General features: G+C 40.9%; 1 protein-coding gene across 5 annotated transcripts in view; it reads left to right on the plus strand.

Moving 5' to 3' along the window:
* The window catches only part of Mtm1 (myotubularin 1), a 135,045-nt gene that overhangs the window by 65,787 nt on the left and 43,950 nt on the right, over nt 1-25,308 (plus strand). For 4 of the 5 annotated variants that reach the window (XM_029561809.1, XM_008829478.3, XM_008829479.3 and 1 more), the window contains 2 exons: nt 20,033-20,116; nt 22,531-22,680. In XM_029561809.1, coding sequence (XP_029417669.1) covers nt 20,033-20,116; nt 22,531-22,680 — 234 coding nt within the window. Of the gene's footprint in view, nt 1-20,032; nt 20,117-21,682; nt 21,739-22,530; nt 22,681-25,308 lie in introns of those variants that run through there. The other variant, XM_029561810.1, reaches the window with a different exon arrangement.

The following is a 25,308-nucleotide window of genomic DNA, read 5'->3' on the forward strand; positions in this document are numbered from 1 at the left end:
TACCTGGGAGGGATTATTTAGATTAGGTTAATTGAGGTGAGAGGAGGCATTCTAGAAGTAGGCAGCACCCTTTCCTGGGTTTGGCTGCTGGAGTGCAGAAAAAAGAGCAGGCTAGCTGACCATCAGCATTTACCCTTCTCTGCTTCCTCACTGTAGACATGCTGTGACTAGCTGCCTTAAGTACTTGGCACTGTGACTTCCCCACAGTGTGGAACTGTACCTTTGAACTGTAAGTGAAGAAAAGCCCTGTATCCCTTACGTTCCTTTGGTCGGGATATTTTATCACAGTCACTATGCAGACCTCTTGACCTGCCACTGGCCAAATCTAGTGTGTCACTTCCATCTTCATTGAGTTTGATCTCTTCCTAGCTTTCAACAAGCTTGAACTCCTTCTTGTGTCTTGGCTCCTGTGTTCTTGGGCCATCTTGACTTTCCTCCTCAGTCTGTACTGCCTTTGCCTTTCCCTTCAGTGTAACTGTCTTTTCAGTGTTCTGCCCTGAGCCCTCACTTCCCCTCGTGTTAGTGGCTTTGCCATAATCATCTCATTTACTCCCATAACTGAAGTTAATGCTGCTGTGTCTGTGTAGATGACTACTAAATCTAGCCCTGACACTGTCCGGGAGTGAGTCTAACTACCACAAGCCTCGAGACTCCTCCAGAAGTTCATGTGCTTTGCCAGCTCTTTGGTGCCCTAACCTCTCTGCAGTTCCTAATGCCTGCTTCTTGTCCCCTGTGCCCTGGAAGCTTGAGTATCCTCAGTTGCTCATGTTCGATAACCAGAGGGCACCTTTCTCATTGTTCCCTGGCTCGCTCCCATAGGCTCATCAGTTGCAGCCTCTGCAGGTCCTCCTCATTGGGAACTCAATTCTTTCTCCCTGTTTCTATTTGTGCTTCTTCATCTAAGCCAATTTCCCAACTGGTTCCCTTTCTGTCCATTTCCTCCCCTTCCAGCTTACCCTGTGCAGTGCTATTCCTTGTGCTTTTGTTGATCTGAGTGTACATATAACCAAGCTGCCAGCATGGTGTTATGCGCCTTTAATCCCAGCACTCAGGAGACAGAGGCAAACTGTGAGTTTAAGGCCTGCTTCTAGTTCCCAAGGGTTGCATACACCTGTCTCAAACAAACAACAACAGAAACAATGTAATCATGCCACTGCACCACCCCCCTTCCCAATAAACCTCAGTGACTTCACAGCTCTTAGTCTATACTGTAACCATGCAGCATTGCCTGAGGCCCTCTGGCCTACAAAGTTCTTTCTTAGATTGAACTTTTCTGTCAACTTTACATGCAATCTTCTTTTCTCTCTAGTGCTTACCCTCCACACACTCATCCTTCAACCTCTTGGTCAGTCTGAGTTGCTGTCCCATACTCTGTGTGGTCTTCTGTGAGAGAGAGTTGGTCCATGTTACATTTCATTGTTAGGCTTGCCTGGTTCCCTCTTTTGGAACACATAGCTCAGCTGCCTTCTGTGATAATGATGCTGTAATTGCCTTTACCAACACCTCCCACACATTATACTGGGAGCTTATCAAGGCAGGGATTATCTTTTGTCTCTCTAGTCTATAAGTGACTTCTGCCCAGGAAGGTTTTTATTATTTGTTTGGGGAAGTGCTGGGGATGGAACCCAGCAATGCAGGCACTCTGCCACTGAGGTAAATTCCCATGGGAGGTTTACAATGACAGAATTTTAATTAAATGTTTTCATTAGAACATGATGGAAAAATCATAGCAAATAGAATAGATCTTTCTGAGTATTGTGGTCTAGCACCAAAACCTGGAATTCAGTGTTCTGTCATTAGAGGCAGTCACAGAAGGGTTGACTTACAAGGTTACAGTACTTGGACACATTTTCCACATCTGTGTTAGAAATCCCTTTCTTTCCTTATATGTCACTAACGTTATACAGTAGGAGAAAATATGAACTGAATTGCTCATACGAAGTTTTTGCAAAACTCAGTTGTTATTTAGCTATTAACTACTAAACGTGATTCATTAAAAATTTTAAATAAGTCACCCAAATAATAAAATATACAGATCAAAACAGGTCAGCTGTTGAACTGCTTTCCTAAATTGAGTTCATGTCATAATCCTGTGTCTGGTGGTGGTAAGGAGCAACTAGGAAGCTGAGAAGTAGTGCACGATGAGAGGTAGCAGTCCCATTCAGGGAGGTGACTGTCTAGTAGAAATAACATGGCAGATGAGTATGGCTCCAGTTTACCTTCAAGTGTGTAAGAATGTAGAGGAAAGTCCCTGGGGGCTCTCAGGAAGGAGGTTGAAAGAGCCTACATATGAGAGTTGTTAATGCTGAGCCTTGAAGGATGGATGTAGCTTCCAGTGGGCCAAGAAGGTGGAGGAAGTGCAATTTCTAGCCAGAGGCAAGACCTGACCCTGAGCACAAAAGAAGGAAAGCTAGCAGTATTGCATGCAGTCTGTGATGGAGGAGATTTGGGCTAATCTGGTAGAGGGTCATACTTATGTAGAGAACTTGTGTCGGAGGAAGCAACAGATACTACAGATACCTACTGGAGGTTCAGGAGGAAATGGTAACATAAAGATAGCTTCAGGCAGAACAGATAGGAAAACCAATGACCTGTGCCAGAAACCTAGACAAGAAGTGGGTGAAAAGGGGTATGACAAAAGACTCCACAGACCCAGGCAGCAGCATGTTCATAAAGGGTAGGACAACGATACATTGACTTTGGTTCTCAGGTGTGGGGCTTGAGTGATGGGAAGGGTGGCACTCCCTTGACAGGATAAGGAAGTCAGAAAAGGATTTCCTTGGGTGAAATAGGTAAAAGAGAAAGGAAAGGAGAATTGTCCTTCTTTATCTTGTTATGCCCAATGTGTACTCCAGTGCCTGGGTCAAGTTTGGTGAACCTTTAAGCATCAAGGAAAATGATCTCTGAGTGGAGGAGACATAAGCAAGTTTTCAGAAGTTTAAAGAGAGTGGTTTATAAATGAAATAAAAAGAGAGGAAGGAAGAAAGGAAAGCAAGGGAAAGAGAAAGAGGAGAAGAAAGAGATGAAGAAAGAAGAAAGAATACATTAAAGAAAGTAGGGACAGCAGCCATATCCAGGTAAGATTTTCCCCTTAACATTTGAGAAACGTGAACGAGCACATCTATAGGCAGAGGAAAGAAATTGTCCCCCTTTAAAGTAAAAGAGAGGGGGATTCTTCTAGAACTGGATCCTAGAGAAGGCAAAGGGAGAAGGGATGAAACCCCATTTCTAAGACAGTGTTTGGAAAAGGAAGAGGGCCGATTGTTCGGTGAGATGGGGGGGAGGAGTTCCTGAACTGCCACAGTAGAGAATGTGAGGGTGTGTCAAACAGGGGCTTCCTGGAAACATAATCTAGGCTTGATGGCTTTGAACAATGCAAAAGACCCCTGACTGAAAAATACTACTCTGCATGTTTGTGGAACTGTTAGAGCAGTGTGGATTCTTTCACTGGTTTTTGTCACAATTTGAAGTCTGAAGAAAACTCACTGTTGTGTGTATGAATTGGTATTTGAAGGGCAAGAGAACCAGAATGCAAGGCCCGTCGAGGATGAACGCACGAGGAGTGTGTGTTACTGTTCAGACTACTCTCCCCTTATCTCTTGCACACTTAGTTTTATTATCCCTAAACGTATTCAGGACTTAAACTTTGAATTGAAGTTCAGTTGTTCTAGCAGCACAGGATCCACCCAAAACATTAATTTCTGTGTCATTTCAGCCCAATCCTCTGTGTGTGTGTGTGTGTGTGTGTGTGTGTGTGTGTGCATGTGTGTGTATTTTAGATGGTGTTTTCTATTTCAGCCAAAACATTTCTTGCTTGATCTTTGCTTTCTAAGCATTAAATATTACTAAGTTCTCATAGGTTACATGTAACTCAGCACTAGCTTTAGATAAGTGATACAGTTTTGCAAGAAATGCTGTAATTCTGTGCAAAACACAGAAAGCAAACAGTTTGTTGAGATGTCAAAATATGTTCAGGGACAAGTTTCTTTCATTGTTTTCCTTTATTGTTTGGCCATTTTGTACTCAGATGGGGCAATCAGAAATAATATAATTTTATTTTTAATTTCTTTTTCTGTTTTTATTTTATGAATGTGAGTTTATTGCTTGCATGAATCTAAGTGCACCCATAGCACGCATTGCTTGCAGAGGTCAGAAGAGGGCATTGGATCCTAAAACTGGAGTTACGAACAGTTGTTAGCCACCATGTGGATGCTGGGAACTGAACCTGGGTCCTCTGCAAGAACAGTCACTGCTCTTAACTGCTGAGCCATCTCTCCAGCCCTAGAAATAATATAATGTTTGATGAGAGTTTATTAACCCATCAGTCTCACCCTTTTTGTCATAAGATTATTATGCACATTTAAATGGAATGGAATAGAAAACATGAAGACTGTCACACAGAATGTGGATAAGCGTGGTTTACTGGGGCATTTCTTCTAAGTGTGTGTACGTGTGTGTGTGTGTCTGTCTGTCTGTGTCTGTGTCTGTGTGTGTGTCTGTGTACTTAGTCATGATGTTACAGTTCAGTGCTTACTCTTAATAGTGATCCACAAAGTTTGACAAACACTGTTTAGATGTGAAGTATAAGATGTAGGTGCCAGGCTCACAGCAGCCACTGATGGGGACACCCATGAGGGGATTTGTTTGCAGAGCCCTTCCAGTATGCTCTTGCTAGGATGGGCCATGGGTCCAGTGACATATGTCAGAATGAGCCTCAGTCAACTTTCTGCCTGGAGACTTAGGAAGTCACATAATATTTATATACTTCAATATTCTCATATATAATGGGGATAATAACAGTCCCTGCTCTGTAGGGGTTATTGTGAGGATTAAGTGTAAAGTGCTTATAACACTGCCTGACATTCTATAAGTGCCCAACAAATGCCAGCTGTTCTCTTATTAGCCCACTATTTTCCCAGCAGGTGTAAGAAATAAGGATGAGTACCATAACTCCCCCAGGAGTATTAATAAAGGAATTGTGATAACATGTAGGAAACTTTACGCCCTTGAAAAGAAAGATACTATATAAAGATTAGTGGCATTATTAACAAAGCATGGGTTGCACTTTGACAAAGGACTCACTGAAAGTCTTCAGTTTCAGAGTATTAAATCCAGAAAGCATCTAAACCAGAAATACAAAACAGGAAAAGCAATCCTATGTAATGAGAGGAATCCTTCAGAAATTCCTTTCTGTTTTTCCATTTTTTGAGCACACACAGACTTACTGATTTTAGGGGAACATGGCTCATTCAGATTTATGTTTCTGCACTTCCCATTTTTCGGTGACATTCTGGATTAAGGTTACACATCTCAGTATTTCCTGCTTGTTCCTGTCTGAGCTAATGAACAGTCCTGAAGTTGCAGCTTTTGCTCATTTGGGATTATGGTACATCTGACCTGCTTGTATGTGTTGAGCTAGGCATTGGTAAGAGGAATTGCATTGGCTGCCTCTAATTGCAGGAGTGAAGCAACCGGCTTACCCAGCCTTTGCTCTGGCTGGCAGGATAGTGTATATTGCCTCCAAAGGCTGGCAGCAGTGTCTCTAACAGCTCCTCCTCAGCATTGACAGGCATCAGTCTCACTGGTCACTGCCCTTGGTCTCCATACTCTCTGCTGCTTATTGATCTTGCCTAACTTTTTCTCAATGCTTCTATTTTAACAATATATTTTTATGGATTCTTTGACAATTTCTTACAATATAGTTTGATCATATTCAGACCCCCTCCCTTATCTCCATCCCTACCCTTCATGTCCTCGATTATTATTTTTCACTTTTTAGATGCCTGTGAAGTCTTAATTGTTGCTCCCCAAGTACTCTTGGCTGTTGGTCCATTCCCTTGAGTCTGGTCAATATACAAGGTGTCACACATCTTACAGGAAACTGAGTCTCCCTCTCCCAACAATTATCAATTGCCAATAGATCCCCTGCTAGGGCTGGGGCCTCTTGCCCACCTACCCCTAATCCATATTGGGTTTCCGTCTGGTGTGGGCTTGTGAAGGTCTTGTGCATACTGTCACAAGCACTGTGGATTCATATGTACAACTACCTTGTGTCCAGACAATATGATTTGATTGTATTCATCTACCACCACTGGCTCTTAACAATCTTTCCATCACCCCTTCCATAATGACTCCTGAGCCTTGGGAGGAGAGGGCGTGATGTAGGTGTTCCATTTAGGGCTAAGCACTCTGCAATCTCCTATTCTCTGAATGTTGACCAGTTATGGGTCTCTATTAATAGACATCTGCTGTATAAGGAAGCTTCTTCAGTAAGAGTCGAGAGATGCATTAATCTCTGTATATAACAATAAGTCATTAGGAATTGAATTAATACTATGTCCATTTAGCAGAATAATAGTAGTAGATTCTCCCCTGTGGCCTCTGACCTGTCTAGCCACAGGTTCTTGACCTTGATAACAGTGCACGGTATGGGCTCCATCTTGTAAAGTAGGCCTTCAATCCAATCAGAAGGTGGTTTGTTACTGTCATAATATTTGTGTCACTATTGCACCAGTGGGTAATATCTTGCTGGCCAGTCATTATTGTAGCTTTCAGGATTCACCTCTGGGTAAGGTTGATGATGACTTTTCTCTTCCAGTAGCATGCATAGCAGCTTCTGGCACTATGACAGCTAGCCAGTAGTGATGAAGTTTCTATTTTTTTGTTTTTTTTGGTCTTTTTGAGACAGGGTCTCCCTGCAGCCCCAGCTGTCCTGGAACTCACTATGTAGACCAGGCTGGCCTTGAACTCACAGAGCTCTGCCTGCCTCTGGGATTAAAGGCACGCGCCACCACGCCCAGCTATTCTATTTTTAACTGACGCATAGCATATACTTGTGTATATGTTTGTGTGTCTATACTTGTATGTATACCGCAGTGTTACATTTCAATTTATATGTGCAATGAATAACAATGAGATCAGGTTCATTTATTTTGCCTAGCTTTAGTGACATCAAACCCTGTCATGTGACTTGAGCCTTGGATTGCTTCTACCTGTATCCTCCCCTCCTCTACTATAAATGTGCTGACTTGTGCAGATAATTACATAAAAAATAGCAAAGTGAGTTATGCACGTGTGCATCTTTTGATCATTTGAGAGGTATAAGTGAACCCGTGAATAGAGGATTCACAGAGGGAATTTCACTCTCTCTCTTTGCTATTCAGCTCAGAAATGGAGAAATATTTCTAAATTATATTAAAATTTTAAATGAGACAAAGATTTAGTGGATTCTTCCCTTTTAGGCTGATTACAGAATCAACAGATAAAACGAAATAACATTTTCAGATTGAATTTGAAATGAGGAGCGCTTACACATATACTCTAGCTTTCAGCCCAGACATGGCCTAAGGACTATAAAGTATGTCTTCAGTTTTCTGGTTCTTTTTGGCCAAGACTTTTGTCCCCTTGAGTAAGCTGTAAAATTATCTGAGGACCTAAGCATCCTTTTCAACCTCTTTCTCTCCTGCCTTCTTCAAGACTGGGCCCTTCATGCTCTTTGATGTCTCCCCTCCAATGCCAGCTCCCTTGAAACCTCTGCATGTGTTTACCTCTCCCTACTTCCCAGCTCCTGCAGTCAGTGTCCCATCTGATGCTCCTCAGCATTGCTGTCTGCTTCAGAAGCACCAAATTCCCTGCCTGCCTGTTCATTAGTATCCATTCCAGAATTCACAGCCACCAGCCCTGTAGCCCTCCTACTTAAGCAGAGCTATTCTGAATCCTTACACATAAATCCTGGGAGTAGACTGGAGAGATGGCTCAATCAGTAAAGCATGGGGACCTGAGTTAGAGCCCTAGAACCTACATTTAAAAGCCCAGCACAGTGGTGTGCAGTTGTAATCTCAGCACTGAATAGGGGGAGGTAGGAGGATCCCTGGAGCTCACATGGCAGCCAGCCTAGCCTAATTGGGGAACTACAGGTCAGTGGCTCTGTTTCAAAAGAAAAAAATAGCAGTGCCAGGTGTGGCACACACCTGTAATCTTAGCACTTGGGAGGCAGAGGCAGGCGAGTCTCTCTGAGTTCAAGGCCAGCCTGGTCTACATAGTGAGTTCCAGGAAAGCTGGGGCTACAGGGACACCCTGTCTCAAAAACAAAAGCAAAAAAAAAATGGGTGGATGTGGGACTGGAGAGATGGTTCAGTGGCTAAGGGCACATACTGCTCTTACAAAGGAACTGGATTCGGTTCCCAGCAGTTAGGTTGAGTGGCTTACAAGTAAGTAACTGCCTGTAACTCTGGTTCCCAGGGATCTGACACCCTCTTCTGGCCTCAGTAGTCACCTATACTTATGTGCAAAAACTCCTCCCCCCACATATATATAGAGTTATATCTAATTTTAATAAAGGTACCTGAGAAACAGCACTCAGAGTTTTCTTCTGGTCTACACATGCATGTATACACATGCATACACGCGCACGCACACACACACACACACACATACGCAAACTAGGAGTCTTCAACTGAGCATACATTTTACCCCTTCCTTTCAAAGTTGTGTAGTTTTAGTAATGAATATCTATCAGAGGGTATTTATAAAATACATGTAAAATATAAAGCATTTCAGTCAGGTGCACAACTGGGATACAAGATGGGTAATTTCTTCAATTTTATCTTCTACTTTAGCTACCTCTGAGTTTCATTTGCTGAGGCTTTTCTATCCATTGTTTTTTTTTGTTTTTCAATTATGAAAGTTCAGTGTGATTGTCTTTTAGACCTATTAGGCCAATATTTATAATCTTGACTCACATTTTCTGTCGCAGTTTTGATTTCTTTAAGTACCTTCAGTATAATTTATAGCAGTATCAGACCGTTACAATCCCAAAGTGTGGCTTTTCTAAAAAAAGATTGGCTTGGATTATTTAGTTTCTTGCTGTATTTCCTACTTACTACCTAGAAAGTCCCATTCTCAGGAATGTTACCTGTGGCAGTACTCTGACTCTGAGCCTGGGATTGAAAGGGATTTGAATTTCTTCTGCCAAGCATCTTGGCGATTATCAGCTTGAGAAGATTATAAATTAATTTTCTGCTTGGATGTTTGGGACACCATTCAATTATGATTTGAGGTACAAATTGGGCTGATCTGTGGCCAGTAATTCCTGGTGGCAGACAGTGTTAGATATATTTTTGTCCCTTATTCAGCACAAATAATTCAGGCATGTGAGTTCTCTTAGGGCCTGAAAGTCATTATTTCCCATTCATCCTCTGCTTGTAGGCTAACATTTAGGGGCAAGGCTTCCTTGAAGGAGGCTTCCAGTGTAACTGCATCTTGGCGTGGGCCCACAACTTCATGTCCTGTCTCCTGTATTCTAAGAGACCATGAAAACAGATTCTGTGAGTTCTCTCTGTATCCCTGTTTGTGGCTAGCTTTTGGCTTTTAGATATCTATTCCTCCCTTACAGGTTCATTAGTGGATTTTTTAAAAGAAAACTACTTCTATTGGATCTATTACTTTTCATGTGTTCAGCAAAAGTCTCATGATACCATTGGCTAGGCATGTATAACCCACAGCCTGTGTGTGGGCTGTGTGTGGCCAAGGATAGCAATGAATATGGCCCAATATAAAATCATTGATTTTACTAAGAACATTATGAGATTTTTTTTGAGATTTTTGTTTGTTGTGGCAAATCAGTTGCAACATTGTCAAGTGTGAACCCTGTAGATGGCAGTGATGTAGTACAATGTCAGAAGATTACATGCATATTCCTGACACTATCATACTTCCAGATGCTTGCCCCTCTTGTTTGAGATTTAACTTTCCCTGTAAAGTCTCAGACCCAGGTCTCTTGCTTTGTCTTCCTCCTGCTGCTTTTTTTTGGTTCTTTCCTTCCCTTTTCTGTCTAATGTGATTTTTCTAGAAAAGTCTCTGTTCTCGGGGCAGTGTTTGTCACATGTCTGCCAACACGGTGTTTCTGAGCAGGATTTCCAAAGCTATAGTTTTGTGCTTCTTCTTAGCTGCTACACAGCTTTAAGAGCATGTTTAAAATGGCGCCCACATATTCCCTCACAATGCGCCCCCTGTGCTCCTTAGTCATCCTTAATGTCAACTTCCTTCTCCTCTTCATTCTCATTTTAAGATCATAGGAGGTTTCTTTGTAGCTTAATAATTGGGAAATCTAAGAAGTTCTTGCTCCCCAACCTTCCTTGGTTCAGGATTGCATCCCCTCTGTCTGAAGTGGCTTTATCTGGTTTTGCTACGTCTGTTGCGTCTCCTCCCCATCCCTACACATGCCTCTGTTAGTCTGTACCCCCTAGATACAGCTGGTAGTCATTCTGTTAGTTGGCGTGCAAACCTGTATGTGCTGCACAGGGTGGCTTCATCTCTCCTGCTATATTTTTGTTTATCCTCCCACACTCATGCAGGACAGGACTGGGGTATTTGTCCAAAGTCATCTTATCCTTCGAGCTCTGCTCAGATGCCATCCACATCCCCAAGACCTGTCTGTCAAGGAGTCACCCTGATGTTCTCTAGAGCCCACTGTGCCATGTTCTTGAAATGATCTACAGCTCATTCCTCTTCAGCTCTCTTCTTTGGAGAACTTCTAACTCCTTTCAGACAGTGATATGTCCTCATCATTTTCTCTACCTAATGCCTTCTTTACAGTAGGTGCTCAGGAAATACTGACACAGTGACTATATTGGCATAAATAGACTGCATAAATAGGAACCACTAGCAACCAGACCATCAAAAAGAACAATGTGTGTAGATAGAGCATTTATTCAACAAGGTTTACTTTTCAATTTAATTCTGAGAGAATGTGTGCAGGTTCACTCACTGTGGATGAAGTTGGGCTCTCTTCCTACATTGTTTCTCTGCCTTAATCCTTTGAGACACTCTCTCAGTGAATCTGAAGCTGACCTGTTTTGAGCTAGGCTGGCTGTCAGCAAGCCCCAGTGATTCTCCTATCTCTACCCTTCCCAGTGCTGGTTAAAGACACATGATACCACACCTGGCTTTTTAAATGCATGCTAGGAATCTGAAGAGAGAATCCCCATGCTTGCATCAGGATGCCTGTTCTTAACCTCTCCCATGTCCTAGCTTCCATTTGCTGCTATGACAGGCTAAGTAGATCAGATAGTGAAGGTTTGTTACAGTGTAGTTATAGAGGTCAGAATTTAAAAAATGGGTCTTGCTGGATTACAATCAAGGTGTGTATATAGGACTGTGTTCCTTCTGGAGACCCTAGGCTGGAATCTATTGCCTTGCCCTTTGGCCTTCCATAGGCCACTTGTGTTCCTGTGACCCTTTTGCTTCCATCAATACCTACCTCTCTCTTCTCTAAGGACTCTTAGGGTTATATTAGGCAGACACAGATAACCCAGGATAGTCTTGCCCTGTTTTACGGTCAGCTGTTAGCAATCATAATTCCATCAGGAACCTTAAGTCTTTGTTTTATATGGTAACATAAAAAAGGTTCCAAAGATTAGAAAACAGACATTTGGGGAGGTCATTTTCTGCCTACCATACTGACTTACTATGTCTTCTAATGGGGTTCTATTATTGCCAATCTAATAGGTAAAAAGAATATCGATTCATGTTTGTATTTTATACCAAGTAAAATTGAATATCTTTCTGTGAGCCATTTGTATTTCCCTGTTCTATCTTCTGCTCACCATTCTTTGGGATCTTGTTTATTTCTATATTCCCTTGTGTAATCACTTGTCTCATCATTTCTTGTTTGAAAATTTATTTATTATTGTGTATGAGTGCACTTGCTACAGCATGTGTGTAGAGGTCAGATGACAACTAACTGTAGAGTCAGTTCTGGGGATTGTACTCAGGTCATCAGGCTTGCACGGTTGCCTAGCAAGCTCTTTTGCCAGCTGAGCCACGTCACCAGCTCCCAAAAACTTTCTTTTCATCTAAACATGAGAAGAGCCATTTGTGAGCTTCAGGCAGGAATGTTACAGGATTGGATTTCTTTTTTAAGATTAAAATAATTTTGATTACATATGTGTCTATTTCTCTCTCTTTCTCTCTCTCTCTCTCTGTCTCTTTCTCTGTGCATGTGCGTGTGTGTGCGTGTGTGTGTGTGTGTGTGTGTGTCTGTATTCACGCATGTGAGTACAGGTGCCTCTAGCATCAGATCCGATAGAACTCGAGTTACAGTTGGTTATTACCCACCTGACGTGGGATGCTGGGAACTAAACTTCTGTGTGAGAGCAGTATACATTCTTAGCCACTGGATTGGATTTCTATTTCAAAAAAAATTTCTTGGGCTGCACTCTATCTTATGATTCTTTATATTTTGGATCTGACCTCCAAACTTTTATGAAAACATTTTTTTTCTTAAATAAAGGGAACTTTTTTCTTAACTGTAATCTGAAAGGTGCAAATGAGAAGCTCTTGGTAAGTGGTCCCCCTCAATTTTGAGATTAAATATTCAGAGAAATATGTCTATTTACTTTATGAAAGGGCTGATCTTCGGGGATGGAGAGATTGCTCAGTGGTTAAGAGCACTGACTGCTCTTGTAGAGGACCTGGGTTTGATTCCCAGCACCCACATGGTGGCTAACAACCTTTTGTAACTCCAGTTTCAGGGGACTCTGACACCTCTTCTGAATTCTATGGGCATTGTACGACACTTATATACATGCAGGCAAGACACTCATACACACAAAAAATAATAAAATATTTGTTTTTAAAAAAGGGCTGATCTTAAAAATCCAGACGCATGTTGGTAGCATCATTTGAAAGTACTTCTAAATGTACATAGCTTGGCAATTTAGTCCTTTGAGTACTATTTTTTGTTTTGTTTTGTTTTGTTTTCCTGGTGCTAGGGATTAAACCTAGGGTGTTGTACATGTTAGGCAAGCATTATTATTCTGAGATATACTCAGCCCCTCCCCTCAATACTACAAATGTCATTTTCCCTATAACTGTGTGGTTTGAATGAGAATGTCTCTTACAGGCTCCAAGTGTTTGGATATTTGGTTCCCAATTGGTGGCACTGTTTGGAGGTTTTAGGTGGTACAGCCCTGCTGGGGGAAACCCATCACTGGAAACATGCCAGAGAATTCTTATGTCTTGTCAGGTTTCCAGTTGCTCTCTGCTTCCTGTGCCTTGTTGAAGATGTGAGCTCAACTTTCTGCTCCAGCAACCCTTTTGCACTAAGCCTCTCCTGCCATTATGGACTCTAACCTTCTGAACCATATGCCAGATAAACTCTTCCTTCTATAATTTGCCTTGGTCACGGTATTTTATAACAGCAACTGAAAAATAACCAATATAGAAGCTGGTGCCAGAGAATGGGCTGTTGTTGTAAAGAACCTGATCTTGCGGGTTTTGGAGGAATGTGGAAGAGTTTGGAAGTTTGGACTAAAAAAGTGGTTGAATGCTCTAAACAGAGTTTAACAGAGCATTCTAGTGGGATCCTGGAGGTAGTGCTGAGATCAAAGTAGTTCCAAAGGAAAATGAGGACTTAAACAGCAACTAGGATATTTTGTCAAACTATCTGGCTGTAGTCTCCCCCACCCTAAGAGCTTGCCTGAGGCTAAACTGAAAAGTAATAGACTAATTTCTTTGGTGGAGGATATTTCAAGACAGCCTAAAGTAGAAATGGTGTTGTGGCTATTAATGGGGAATATTTTGCAGATCTACATTGACAAAGAACAAGTAGGGCAGAAAGAACTACAGAATGTACAGTTTGGATTGAAAAAGAGCACTGTAAAGTTTAATAATGTTGGAGCCAGGGCTTGACAGGTTCTCTGTGATAAGGAGATTAGAGTCTTTAAGGAGAGGGTTATAGATTTGCACTTAAACAGTGGAAAGACTACCTTCACAGCAGGACAACACCCAGCTAAGCCCCCTACTTGTGAAAGGAAAAACCCTAAGGAGGTTCCTGCTCCTAGAAAACAGCTGTGGACAAAAGCTGCTGGTAATTTGGATGAAGTGAGCAGGGATTCATCCCAGGCTGGCAACCTTAGCAACATCGTTCATGTGGAGCTGGCATTACAGGCATGAAAGATACAAGAGTAAAGGGTCATTGGTTCTTCCTCCACAGTTTCAGAGAGCTGCTGAGCCCAGCAGGGGCATCGCTGCATAAAAAAGCCCTGACAGGCTAAGAGGCCTTGACAGGCCATTGCATGAAGATGTGAAGATGAAGCCTGGTTGGCAGTGGGGACCCCAAGATGCTAGACCTGTGAGATATCTGCCAAGGAGGGTGGCACACAGGAAACAATACCAACACAAGAGAGAGATGTATGGTGCATGCAGCAAAGCTAGAGAGGCTGAGCCATCTAATCCCTTTGGAAGTAAAGTCCCAGAACTTGGACATGGAGCTGCTGGATTTAGTGTTTGCCCTGCTGGTTTTTGTGTTTCCTCACTGTATCCTCGTTCCTCCCTTTTGGAATGGGAACGTCTATTTGGTTGCATTGTATGTTGGAAATAAGTAATTTGTCCTGATTTTACAGGGACTTACAGTTAAGAAATTGCCTTGAGTCTTAGAAGAGGCATTGGACTATGGACTTTTGAATAGTGTTGAGCCTAGGAAAGACTGTGGGCTTTTGAAGGTAGACTATATGCATTTTATATGGTCATGGGCCAGTGGGGGCCAGGGAGTGGAATGCAGTGGTTTGAATGAGAATGTCCTCCATAGAGTTTCCATTAGTTCCTTTTCTGTTCCAAAGGGGTAAGACTCCATAATGGTGGGGAAGGCATGGTGGCGGGAGGTGGCTGGAGCAGAAAGTCAAGTAATCACATTATCAAGCAGACACAGGAAGCAGAGAGAGAGACTGGAAATCCGCAAGGCTTAAGAACTCTCCAAGCCCACCCCCAGCAACATGCTTCCTCCAGCATAGTCACATCTCCTAAAGTTTCCATGACCTCCCCAAACAGCACCACAAACTGGGGACCAAATGTCCAAATACTTGGAGCAAACTCTCTTCCATTTGGCATGATGTTGACTCTTTACCAGTTGCCTGTCAAACATCCAAATCTGAGGTACCACATTGCACTTCTGTGAGGAAGGGGCTGTATGAGATAGAGGACAGAGGAAACTCAGGAGTTGCTTTGCTTGACATTCTACACATTTCAATAAATTTTAAAAATTTAGAAGAAAAGGAAGGCATATGTATAAAGTGCCATAATGAAACCCATTACTTTATATGCTAACTTAAAAATGGATAGTTTAAAAAATCTTATCTACGTGTTTTAAGCAAATCAGTATATCTTTATATATAGGTGCCATTTAAAAATGATGTCTAATTAAGTGAAAACTAGAATCTATTGTTATTTGGGAGTTTTTCCCCCATAAGATAACAATGCTAAATGGAAATGACAAGTTATATTCTCTGTGTGTGAGCTCTTTTTATCCCTAGTGTGAAATCAGATTTTCTTCTCAACTTTGTCCCTTAACATTTTTCAAATGCTACATTGTGCTAATTTTAATCTGCAAAATTGTATACAAAATTGATCTTTTCCTTAGTCCCCATGTATTTTAGTATCAGCATGAGTAGTAGGCATCAAAACTTATGAAATGACTAAACATCAGTATAGAACAAAATAAAGGTAAACTGCTCACTTGAAAGCCAGGGCTAGGCATTTGCCAATGGTTTCTCTAATGTTGGTGTCCTGGTTCTGTATTGTAGTCTTATGTAAGATGTTATCATTGAGAGAAACTGGCTGAAGGTTCCATGGAATTTCCCTTTACACTTCTTTTCAACTTCTTGTCATTCTATGATTATTTCAAAATAAATTTAAATAGAGCTGTTACCCAAATAGCTCAACTACAGATTCATAAGGTATGTTAGTTACTTTTGATTGCTGTGATAAAATACCATGACCAAAGCAGCTTATAGAAGGAAGAGGTTATTTGGGCTTATGGTTCCAGAAGGATAGTCCCTAATTGGGCACCACAATGAGGCTATACACCCTCAAAGCCAGTCCCCACTGGCATGCTTCCTCCAGCAAGGCTCCACTTCCTAAAGGTTCCATAACCTCCCCGAACAGTGGTTCCAACAGAGGATCAAGGGTTCAAAATATATGAACCCATGGGGAACATTTCTCATTGAAACTGCCACATAAGGGTTCTGGTGTATCCTACATGCCTTTCTAGTACCAGGATAGGAGAGACATAAATTTATCTCCTTGAGACTCTAGAGATTCTGGTTCAGTATGGGTAAGGTGGGACATGGGTATCTTCAAATGTAGCCTGCCCAGTTTACCCCAGTTCTGAGCCAGAACCCTTGCTGGGGAAGGACCAAAGCTACATAAAGCACACTGGCCAGCAACTGACCACTAGTTCTTGGCAAAACATTTTCACTATACTGACTATGCTAGATTGGGGCTGAAGTTGAATTTTCCATAGGCAAAGATATGGAATCAGTTGTTAGTCAGTCCCAGGAATAGGTGTCATCCTCACTGGGTATTTGTCAAATCATAGAGTGGGTGTCAACCTCACCCAGCAGGCAAATAGCACTCTCTGCTTGGTGCTTGTAATGAAAACTACTCTAGAACTGAGGCTCTCTCCATGGGCCTTCCACTTCCCAGATGAAGGGTCAAAAACAGATACAGCCATGGTTATATTAAGAATGCCAATCCACTAATGAAAGTACTAGCAACCTCAAAGCTTTAAAAAGCATATTGTCGCCGGGCGTGGTGGCGCCCACCTTTAATCCCAGCACTCAGGAGGCAGAGGCAGATCTCTGTGAGTTCAAGGCCAGCCTGGTCTACATAGTGAGTTCCAGGACAGCTGGGGCTACAGGAGACCCTGTCTCAAAAAGACCAAAAAAAAAGAAGCATATTGTCTGGAAGAGAAAATAAAATGTCAGCTGAAAACCTCGAGACAAGTAACCCATTAACTTCAGTTTTGAGCAGTTTTCAGACAGGAGCTTGGGTTAGGCTGGTAATAAGTTACCACTTATAGGGGACTTTGTACTTTTTAATGATCATGTACTGGTGTGTGAATTTTGTTAACTTTGCTTTCCTGTTTAATTTGTTTTCTTATTTGTAATCACCTTTATGTTGTGCTTTTGAGAGGTTATATTGTATAATTCTTCTTTTTTATCTAAATCTTTAAGGAAAAAATTAAAATGTCTGGAAAGTAAGTTGTGTTACATTTCACTTTAAAAACTATAAGCATCTGTTCTAGAATGGTTGCTTCAGTTAGCCAAGTAGTTTATGGAATACTTTTTACATGTGTTGCTATGTTATTTCGTGATGACAAATTTTCACAGTTAAGTGACCCAATTTTTTTTCCAAATATTTGAGGTGTAAGTGCTTAGCATTGAGAGTAAACAAAGAGCTGTTCCTGTCATCTAGTTGTCATAGGCCTGTTTCAGAGCAAAGGGTACTAGTTCCTTCTACTGGGGATGACACTGAGGCATGCTGTTATCTATAAATATGTTGGGTCACATTCATAGCTATCCTGAAACGTGTACCCCAGGCCGCAGGTTTGACATACCTGTGACCACTTCACAATGTGAAATGTCATTGTAGAAGTGATTTCCTGAGAAAGACCATCTGGCACATAGCCAGTGGGGACCTTGCCTCATTCTTATACTAATGCTTATTCTTGAGTTCTCTCCAGTAAAATGTGTTGAGGAGATAATGGAGATGATGTGGATTTAGGCAACATAGCTTTAGTCTTCTGATAACATGTTTATAAATGTACACTGATTAATAGTTTTCATGTAAGATATGTGAGAAAGTGCTTAAAGCAACAAAAAGGAACGCTGATATCAACAATTGAGGAATAATAGACTTACCTTGAAAGTGCTACTGGCCTGTTTAAGAGCACTGATTGCATTACTGTGTTTGCTTTTTCTCCAGGAAAAGCTTTATCTAAACTGTTTTAGAAATAGGATGTCTTTATTTTTTAAAGGATACCTTAAATCACTTGTGCTTCATAGAAAAGATGCAAATAAGTAAAAGCAAAGCAGCTATAATCATGTTCAGGTCAGTAACTTCAGGAAGGCAAGTTCTGTTTTTTCTAAAATCTTCAACCACACACCCTTAAGTCTTGAATCATCTGCCATCTGCATCTGTGTCAGCAGTGTAGTGTTCAGGGATATTGAGTGTTTAACTGTACCAGGTAGTGAGTGACCAGATGGTATCAGATGTTCAAAGTGATGATAAATCACTGAAAGTCTTCTCAGTTGGGTGCCAGTCTTTCTGTTCATGGATAGAGAACTGCACCAAACAGAGTAGCACTGTTTTCACCAAAATTCTGAGGTAAAGATCAGTTAACAGATGTCATCTCTTCTCTCCACTGACTCTGGAGTTAATGTCAGGTTGGAGCCTTGGTGAATTAGGTGGTCAATGCCTTGGCTAATGTGTGATTCACATGTGTGGAATATGGCACTTGAATCTAACACTGTCAGACTTGAGACATGAGGGTGCAGCTTGGCAGAATTCAAGAAGACACAGGGCTCCAGTATGTTCATGATCAGTTTTTACCCCCTTGCTATTCAAATATGGAAAACTGTTGTCACGGCAAAGTAAGGCTTCTCCATAAATCACCTGTAGTATGTCTGGGGCGGGGCACTTACATTTAAAATAGTAACCTAGTAACCTCAAAAAATTTGTAGGGGAGGAAATGCTTAGAGGAAAAGTATCCAGCCACAGTATCTCCTGCAGGCCCTGTTTTAGTTAGTGGGTGTAGAGGATCTGGACAGGGCAAATGTCTGTCTTCATGGAGACACTGTTTTAGGAAGGGCATAGTGAAGCATCCAACAGTAAACAAGAACATATGTAATATGTCAGATGCTGATAAGTGATGGGAGGGTTAAAGCTGGGAAAGGACAGTGGGATGTGATCTTATGGTGATATCCAGTGAGTTTTCTAGAAGCTGTCAGTGATGGCTTTACTGATTGAGGTCACTTGTGATCAGAGATATATGACAGAAGTAAGAGGAAGCCAGTGAGGTACAAGGGTTCCAGGCAGACAGAACAGCAGGTGCAATGGCCCTGAGACCAGCATGTGTTTGGTGTGGCAGGAATGGAGTGAGGAGGGCCCATAGTAGAGACATGAGCTCAAGAGAAGTGTTCAGATGGCAGATAGCCATGTAAGCCATGGAAGGACCTCCCCTGTTTGCCCTGAGCCAGATGGAAAGCCACAGGAGGATTTTGGCAAGGGATGACTTGATCTGCCAACATTTTAGCACTATTACTCTGACTTTAGAGGTATACAGATGGAAGTGGAAGTAGTTCAGAGTTATTGTGCTAAGCCAATTGAGAGATAGTGAAGGTCAAGGTCAGAGTGGTAGCCAGATAGTAATAAGTCTTACTACACAGTGCTTAGCTCAGTCTACTACAAAGATGGGGCTCTCACTGGATAAACTGGGGAGACTGGGAAGAACAGGACAGCTGAGGTAGAGCCAAGAGTTAGGTTTGGGGTGTGTTAACCTCAGAGTCAGAGTCACCTCTATCCCCACCTCATGCCTTTGAGGTACCTGTGGGGGCTGTGGAGTTGGCACTTAGATGGCCATCTCCAGGCGCAGAGCTAGAATGGCCTCTAGGGGACAGACAGTATTTGAAACTAGGAAATTCATCAATAGTTCTTTTGGAGGTCAGATTCCTGTGATTTCAGAGGGCAGCACGTTGATTCAGAATTCACAGAGAACAGTTAATTAAGAGTTTTCTAATGTCCTGTCTCTCTTTAAATAGATAAACATGTCATGGCACTCTTTTGAGACAGGTGCACTACTTAATAATTATTCCTTAATTTCTGTCTTTAGTGACTTTTAACTGATCAGCTGATAATATTATTTAATATTCATACTTTAAAAAACGCAGATACTGTTTAGTCTGGATATCTGATTGTGTGTGTGTGTGTGTGTGTGTGTGTGTGTGTGTGTATGTAACATCATTAAAAAACAAAGGGGATATTCGTAGCCATAGATATTGATTCTACCTGAACATGGAAGTTGATGTAAGGCTGCTCTAAATTTTTCACAGTTGTTTCTTTCTTTTAAGTCTTGATTTGGGTTACAATTTCACTGTTAGCAAGTCCATGAAATTTAGTTTGGGAAAAATGAAACTATTACTATTAATAGACTATTGCTTCATACTGAACCTTAATTTTTTTCTTACCTTTTTAGCCATTATTTGCATTTGTAAATGAAGAGAAGTTTAATGTGGATGGGTGGACTGTTTATAATCCAGTTGAAGAATACAGGAGGCAGGTAAGTGAATAGATGCCATTGTCTGGTATGCGTTGACTCTGAAACATGCATAGGGACATTATGTCATTGCTCATCCTCTCAGAACAAGTAACGCCCTTGCTTACTGTGTTTCCTTGATTGTGGTATCATCCACACTGTATAGAATATAGCTCATTCTATCCCTCTGTAACTTACAAGCTTGTTCTGTAGCCATATTCCAGCTGCATCCAAAGCTGGTTGGCTAAGTTCTGCTTCCTTTCTTGAATGAGAAACATCAGTTTGTCGTATTTATTAAATGAATCCAATATTTAGGGTCTAGAAAAGTCATACCTCTATACCTTACTTTGCTGTTAGTGTATTTGTTTAGGAACTTAACCATTTCTGGCCATTAGGGTTAAATTATATTCACTCTGAATTACAGATCAAATGAATTTTCTTATACTGATATCATAACCTCAAAAAGCTTTGATGAATATATATTGTTGCCTTTATCACTCTCACATAAACCCCACCTATATGTGTGTTCATTTGTTGTAATAAAAGCAAGGAGTTTGGGCTGGGGGATACAGCTCAGTGGGTAAAGTACTTGTTGCACAACCATGAAGACCTGAGTTCAGATCCTGAGTACTCATGTAGGAAGCCAGTGTGGCAGCCTACGCCTGTAATCTCAGCATAGCATTGTGGAAACAAGAGGATCCCAGGGGTTTACTAGCTAAGCAACCTAGCCAATCACTGAGCTCCAGGAGCTCAGCGAGAACTCAGAAAAATAAGGTGGATAGCAACACACAAAGACATCTGATGTGGACACCTGGTGCCCATCTGTGTGTGCTGCAAGAGGCTTGATATAATGTTCAGGTTTAAAAAAAGCATTTTTGTAAAGAATGTCCAAAGCAAGCAAGCACATTATATACCAAAAGCTACAATTTGGCCTCTAATATAACCAAATCTGTGGTACAGCTAGGAGTTTTGCAATGCAATTTTTCATATTTCTTCTACAAAGCTCTTAAAATAATTTGGAAATTTTATGGAATGAACTTTGAAAATTAAATCAAGCCCAGTTGCTTTGTATGAAAGGGAAGTGAATAAAAATTATAATTCAAAAACCCTAGACTTGTGAAAAACTTCCACCACCATGAACATAGCTTCCATTTTCAGTTTTGATCAGTGGTTTGCACATACATAAGCAGATTTGATACTCTTAAATTGAGTGCAGGAGTTCAATCTCAAATATGTTCATGAGGAATCCCTAAATCAGCTTTAGACTTTTGAACTTTCAGAGGCTGTATATGCCTCTCATTTTAATGACCTCTGTTTTAAACCGACTACCTAGATGGAAGGAAGGCCATTAGAATATTGTGCATGCTTTAGAAACCTTTATAAAATTATATATCAAAATATTTTACTTAGCTTTAGCTATTGGCAACAGTAAAACTTAAAGTTTCTAGCTTGAAAAAAATCAGTGCCTGTCTTTAAGAATTGCATGCAAATATAAACTATTGTAGGTATTTTGTTCCAGATTGCCATTATATTCAATCTTTTTTTCTTGTAACTTTCTGATGGGACTTAAAACTCTCTAATTGGACTCAGCATCAGACTCAACATCTGTTTGGTCCGTGGTACATAGGGCCAGACCTAAAGAAAAGGTACCATGTCTGTCCCCAAAGTAAACACCTACCTAGCTCACTTTCATGTGTGTATTTGTGCATTTGTGAGTATGGGGAGAGAATATTCCACCACCTCTGGATCTTGTCCATAATGGATACAATTTTGTGGGTGGATGATAAGATAGAGGATGGCTTCCCTGTCTCCCTGTCATCCCTGTGGTCTGCTTAAAATGTTAATGACACAACTTCTCACACAACTCATAGGGTGATCACAGACCCTCAGCTTCTTGCTTTAAAGAACTTATTGGAGGTGGCGAAATGAGCCTCCCCAGAGGGGCTTCCTTTACCTCCCCTTGGTGATTTTTCTCATGGGCCTAGCATCTTTCCACTTGGGAGCAGACTGCAGCATTCTCTCTGTTTGGTGCAGGGAGAGGATGTTGCCAGCTCTCTTTTCTAGCCCCAGGTAGACACAGGTTAACATTACCCATGGCACTATTCTCTGGGCTCAAGGGGGAAGGGGTGTGGGTAGGAAAGGAACTTGGGCTTGTCTGTATTGTACAAGGACTAAAAAATATGTTTCTATAAAGTAAAGGAAGATCTTAAATTCCAGAGAATCTGTATTTATGAGAGGTTGTTCAGTTGTGGAAACCACCAATGTTTTGTCCATGTGCTTGCATTGTCTGGATTATTGATTTGACATCCTTATTGTAAATAGGTAGGCCACCATCACCCTGTGGTCAAAAAGGCATGCACACATAATGTTAGAAGGAAGACAGATCCTGGAGAGACAGCATCACGCATGGCTCACTCGCACTTCCTTTTGTCCTGCAGGGCCTGCCCAATCACCACTGGAGGATAACCTTTATTAATAAGTGCTATGAACTCTGTGACACGTACCCTGCTCTTTTGGTGGTTCCCTATCGGACCTCAGATGATGACCTCAGGAGGGTTGCGACTTTTAGATCCCGAAATCGAATTCCCGTGAGTACATAATTTGACATTTCTCACAGAGAACACCTTTTATTCTGTCAGGACAGTAGTTAGGTCATTCAGAGAAACATTCTTTTTTGGAGTTTCATTTTGATGAATAATTACCAAGGGCCTTCTGCGAGCATAGCATACCTTATGAATGGGAGAAGAAAGAATAGCTGCCTTCAGATAAAGAATAGGGTCTCAGATTCCAGGGTGCTGAGAGAAGGCAGGCAAAGAGCTGTAAATATGAGAGAGGGTAGCAGGGAGAACATCACACGAGGACCCAGTGCTGCAGAGAAGGAAGGACAGACTGTCATCATCATCATGACGGTGCAGCATGCCACAGGCTCTTAATGATGTGCAATGAATTGTGCTGCAAAGAAAACACTTGTAAGTTAGAAAGTGTGTATGTGTGGCCTTTTATGTCCGCTGGCTGATTCTAAGATGCACTTCTCATCCTGTTTGCAAGCTGCCTCAGTACCCTTACTGAACTGAAGTCAAGCACAGATTACTCCAGATATTATGCTACTGTGTCATTGAACCTAGTTCAGAGAGTTCCTTAGCAGTCCTTAAATATTTATGGATGTGTCATACTTTCTACTCAGTACATAAATTTTATTGACTAAAAATGTAGAGATTGTTTTTTCTTCCTCTGTTAATTTTCGAGGGCTCTCATAATGAATATATTGGATTGTGTTTCAAATTAACAGATTTTTAAAAATATCCTTGAAAAAATTAAGATTTAATGTTACCTCGCATTTGACTTCCAACTGTAGACATTCCTGTCCTTAAAAGGATATTTGTAAGAAACACTAGTTTATGGTCAGCCTAAGAGAATTTCTAATTTTTGTTTCTCTTATTTCTCTGATTAGTATCTGTTCATATCTTCCTGATATAGACTGTACTCAAAAGCATGTTCTTCAGCTCCTTCTGTGAGAATGTGGTGCTCATGAAGCTAGAGTTAGAACTTCAGTCTTTTTATGTCCCACTTGGATGTGTTTTTCTGTGCCAGATACACAGACTGTATTGCTGCCCTAGACACATGTCTTCTCTCTTGGGGAAACTGGGCTAGGATGCTGTGCATGGGTGTGGTCCACTATTCATTCAGTAGTCATTAAGCATATGCTGTGTCAAAGGTGTGTGTGTGTGTGTCTGTGTGTCTGTGTGTCTGTGTGTGTTTATTTCATGGTGTATGGGACAGAAGAGGAAATGAGACAGCTGTGTTAAGCCACTGACCTCAGTCTCCTATCTTGATCCCACAATCTCTGTTACTCTTCATGAATGAGAGTCCAGTGTTGAGTAAAATTTAATGCTTTATCTAGCTATGTTACTGATCTTTTACTTTGTTAGGCCACCCACTTATTTTTCTTAAAAAATATTTAGGCTAAGCAGTCCATCACCGTTATATACTTACAGTGGCCTATTTGATATTATAAAGCCTACTATGATGTTCTTTCCAATATAACCTCTCCTCAGGTTACTCTTGACATTAAGTCTCAGAAAGTTTATCCAGAAAATGGACATACCATTTATATGAAACATAAGTATTAGGCAGTTCTTTAAAAAACATAAAACTAGTTGGTAAGAAATACCTCATTTAAACATAAGTAGAAATTATAATTAAGTACCATTGATTAATCAAGTCATTCACATGCATGGTGTTTCCATTAATAGATACATACTCCCCATTTCACAAAATGGCTTGTCCTAATTTTATAGAAACCTTTACTGGATAAGTGATAAATGCTCATTTCAGACATTTGGAAAACACTGGTAAATGGAAAGCAGCCTGCTACCTAGTGAAAACCAGCATCACCATCTTGCTGTATATCCTTTTGAGCACTTATTTATTCATTTGAAAAATAAATTGATAATTTTGTATCAGTCTGCTTTTCTTCCCTAGCAGTATATGGTGACCGACTTTCCATGACCAGTTGACATATTAATGGGTAGATGTGCCATGATTCAGTCAGTCTTCCATTGTAATATAGCTTGGTTCTTTTTAACTTTTTGCTGTTGTAAACAATGCTGCAGACTGCTGAGACACTTGCTGCCGAGCCTGACAGCCTAAGTTTGATCCCTGGGACCCAAATAGTAGAAGGCAAGAACTGACTCCTGCAGGTTGCCCTCTGACTGTACCCCATACCTGTACACAATAAATAAATGCTTAAAAATTAATAAAAATAAAAATAAATAATGCTGTGGTAAACATCTTTTAGCAACTAGATTTTGATGTATATCCTTAATTATCTATGGCTTCTCAATATTAATTTTAATAGCAGTAACATAAAATATACCATTATCTGTATCTGGTCAGCTCTATGGCAAGTACCATGTTTAAAAAGTAATCAGTCGGGAGGTTTTGTATTACTGTTTCAATTTCTTTTTGTGTTATGGGTCTCTTTAAGATGTTAACCTCTTCTTGGTTTAGTTTTGGTGAGTTCCATGCCTTTAGATATGCATCCATTTCTTTTAGGTTTTCAAATTTAGTAACATAGGTTTTTAAAGCATTCCTTTATAATGTTCTGGATCTTTTTGGTGTCTGTTGTGGTGTTTCCCCTTTCATCTCTGATTTTGTTGATTTGGAGATGTTCTTTCTTTCTTTCTTTTGGTTAACTGTGATAGGGGTCTGTTAAT

This window comes from Nannospalax galili, unplaced genomic scaffold (genome assembly GCF_000622305.1).
Source record: "Nannospalax galili isolate Female #2095 unplaced genomic scaffold, S.galili_v1.0 scaffold513, whole genome shotgun sequence".
Lineage (NCBI taxonomy): Eukaryota > Metazoa > Chordata > Mammalia > Rodentia > Spalacidae > Nannospalax > Nannospalax galili.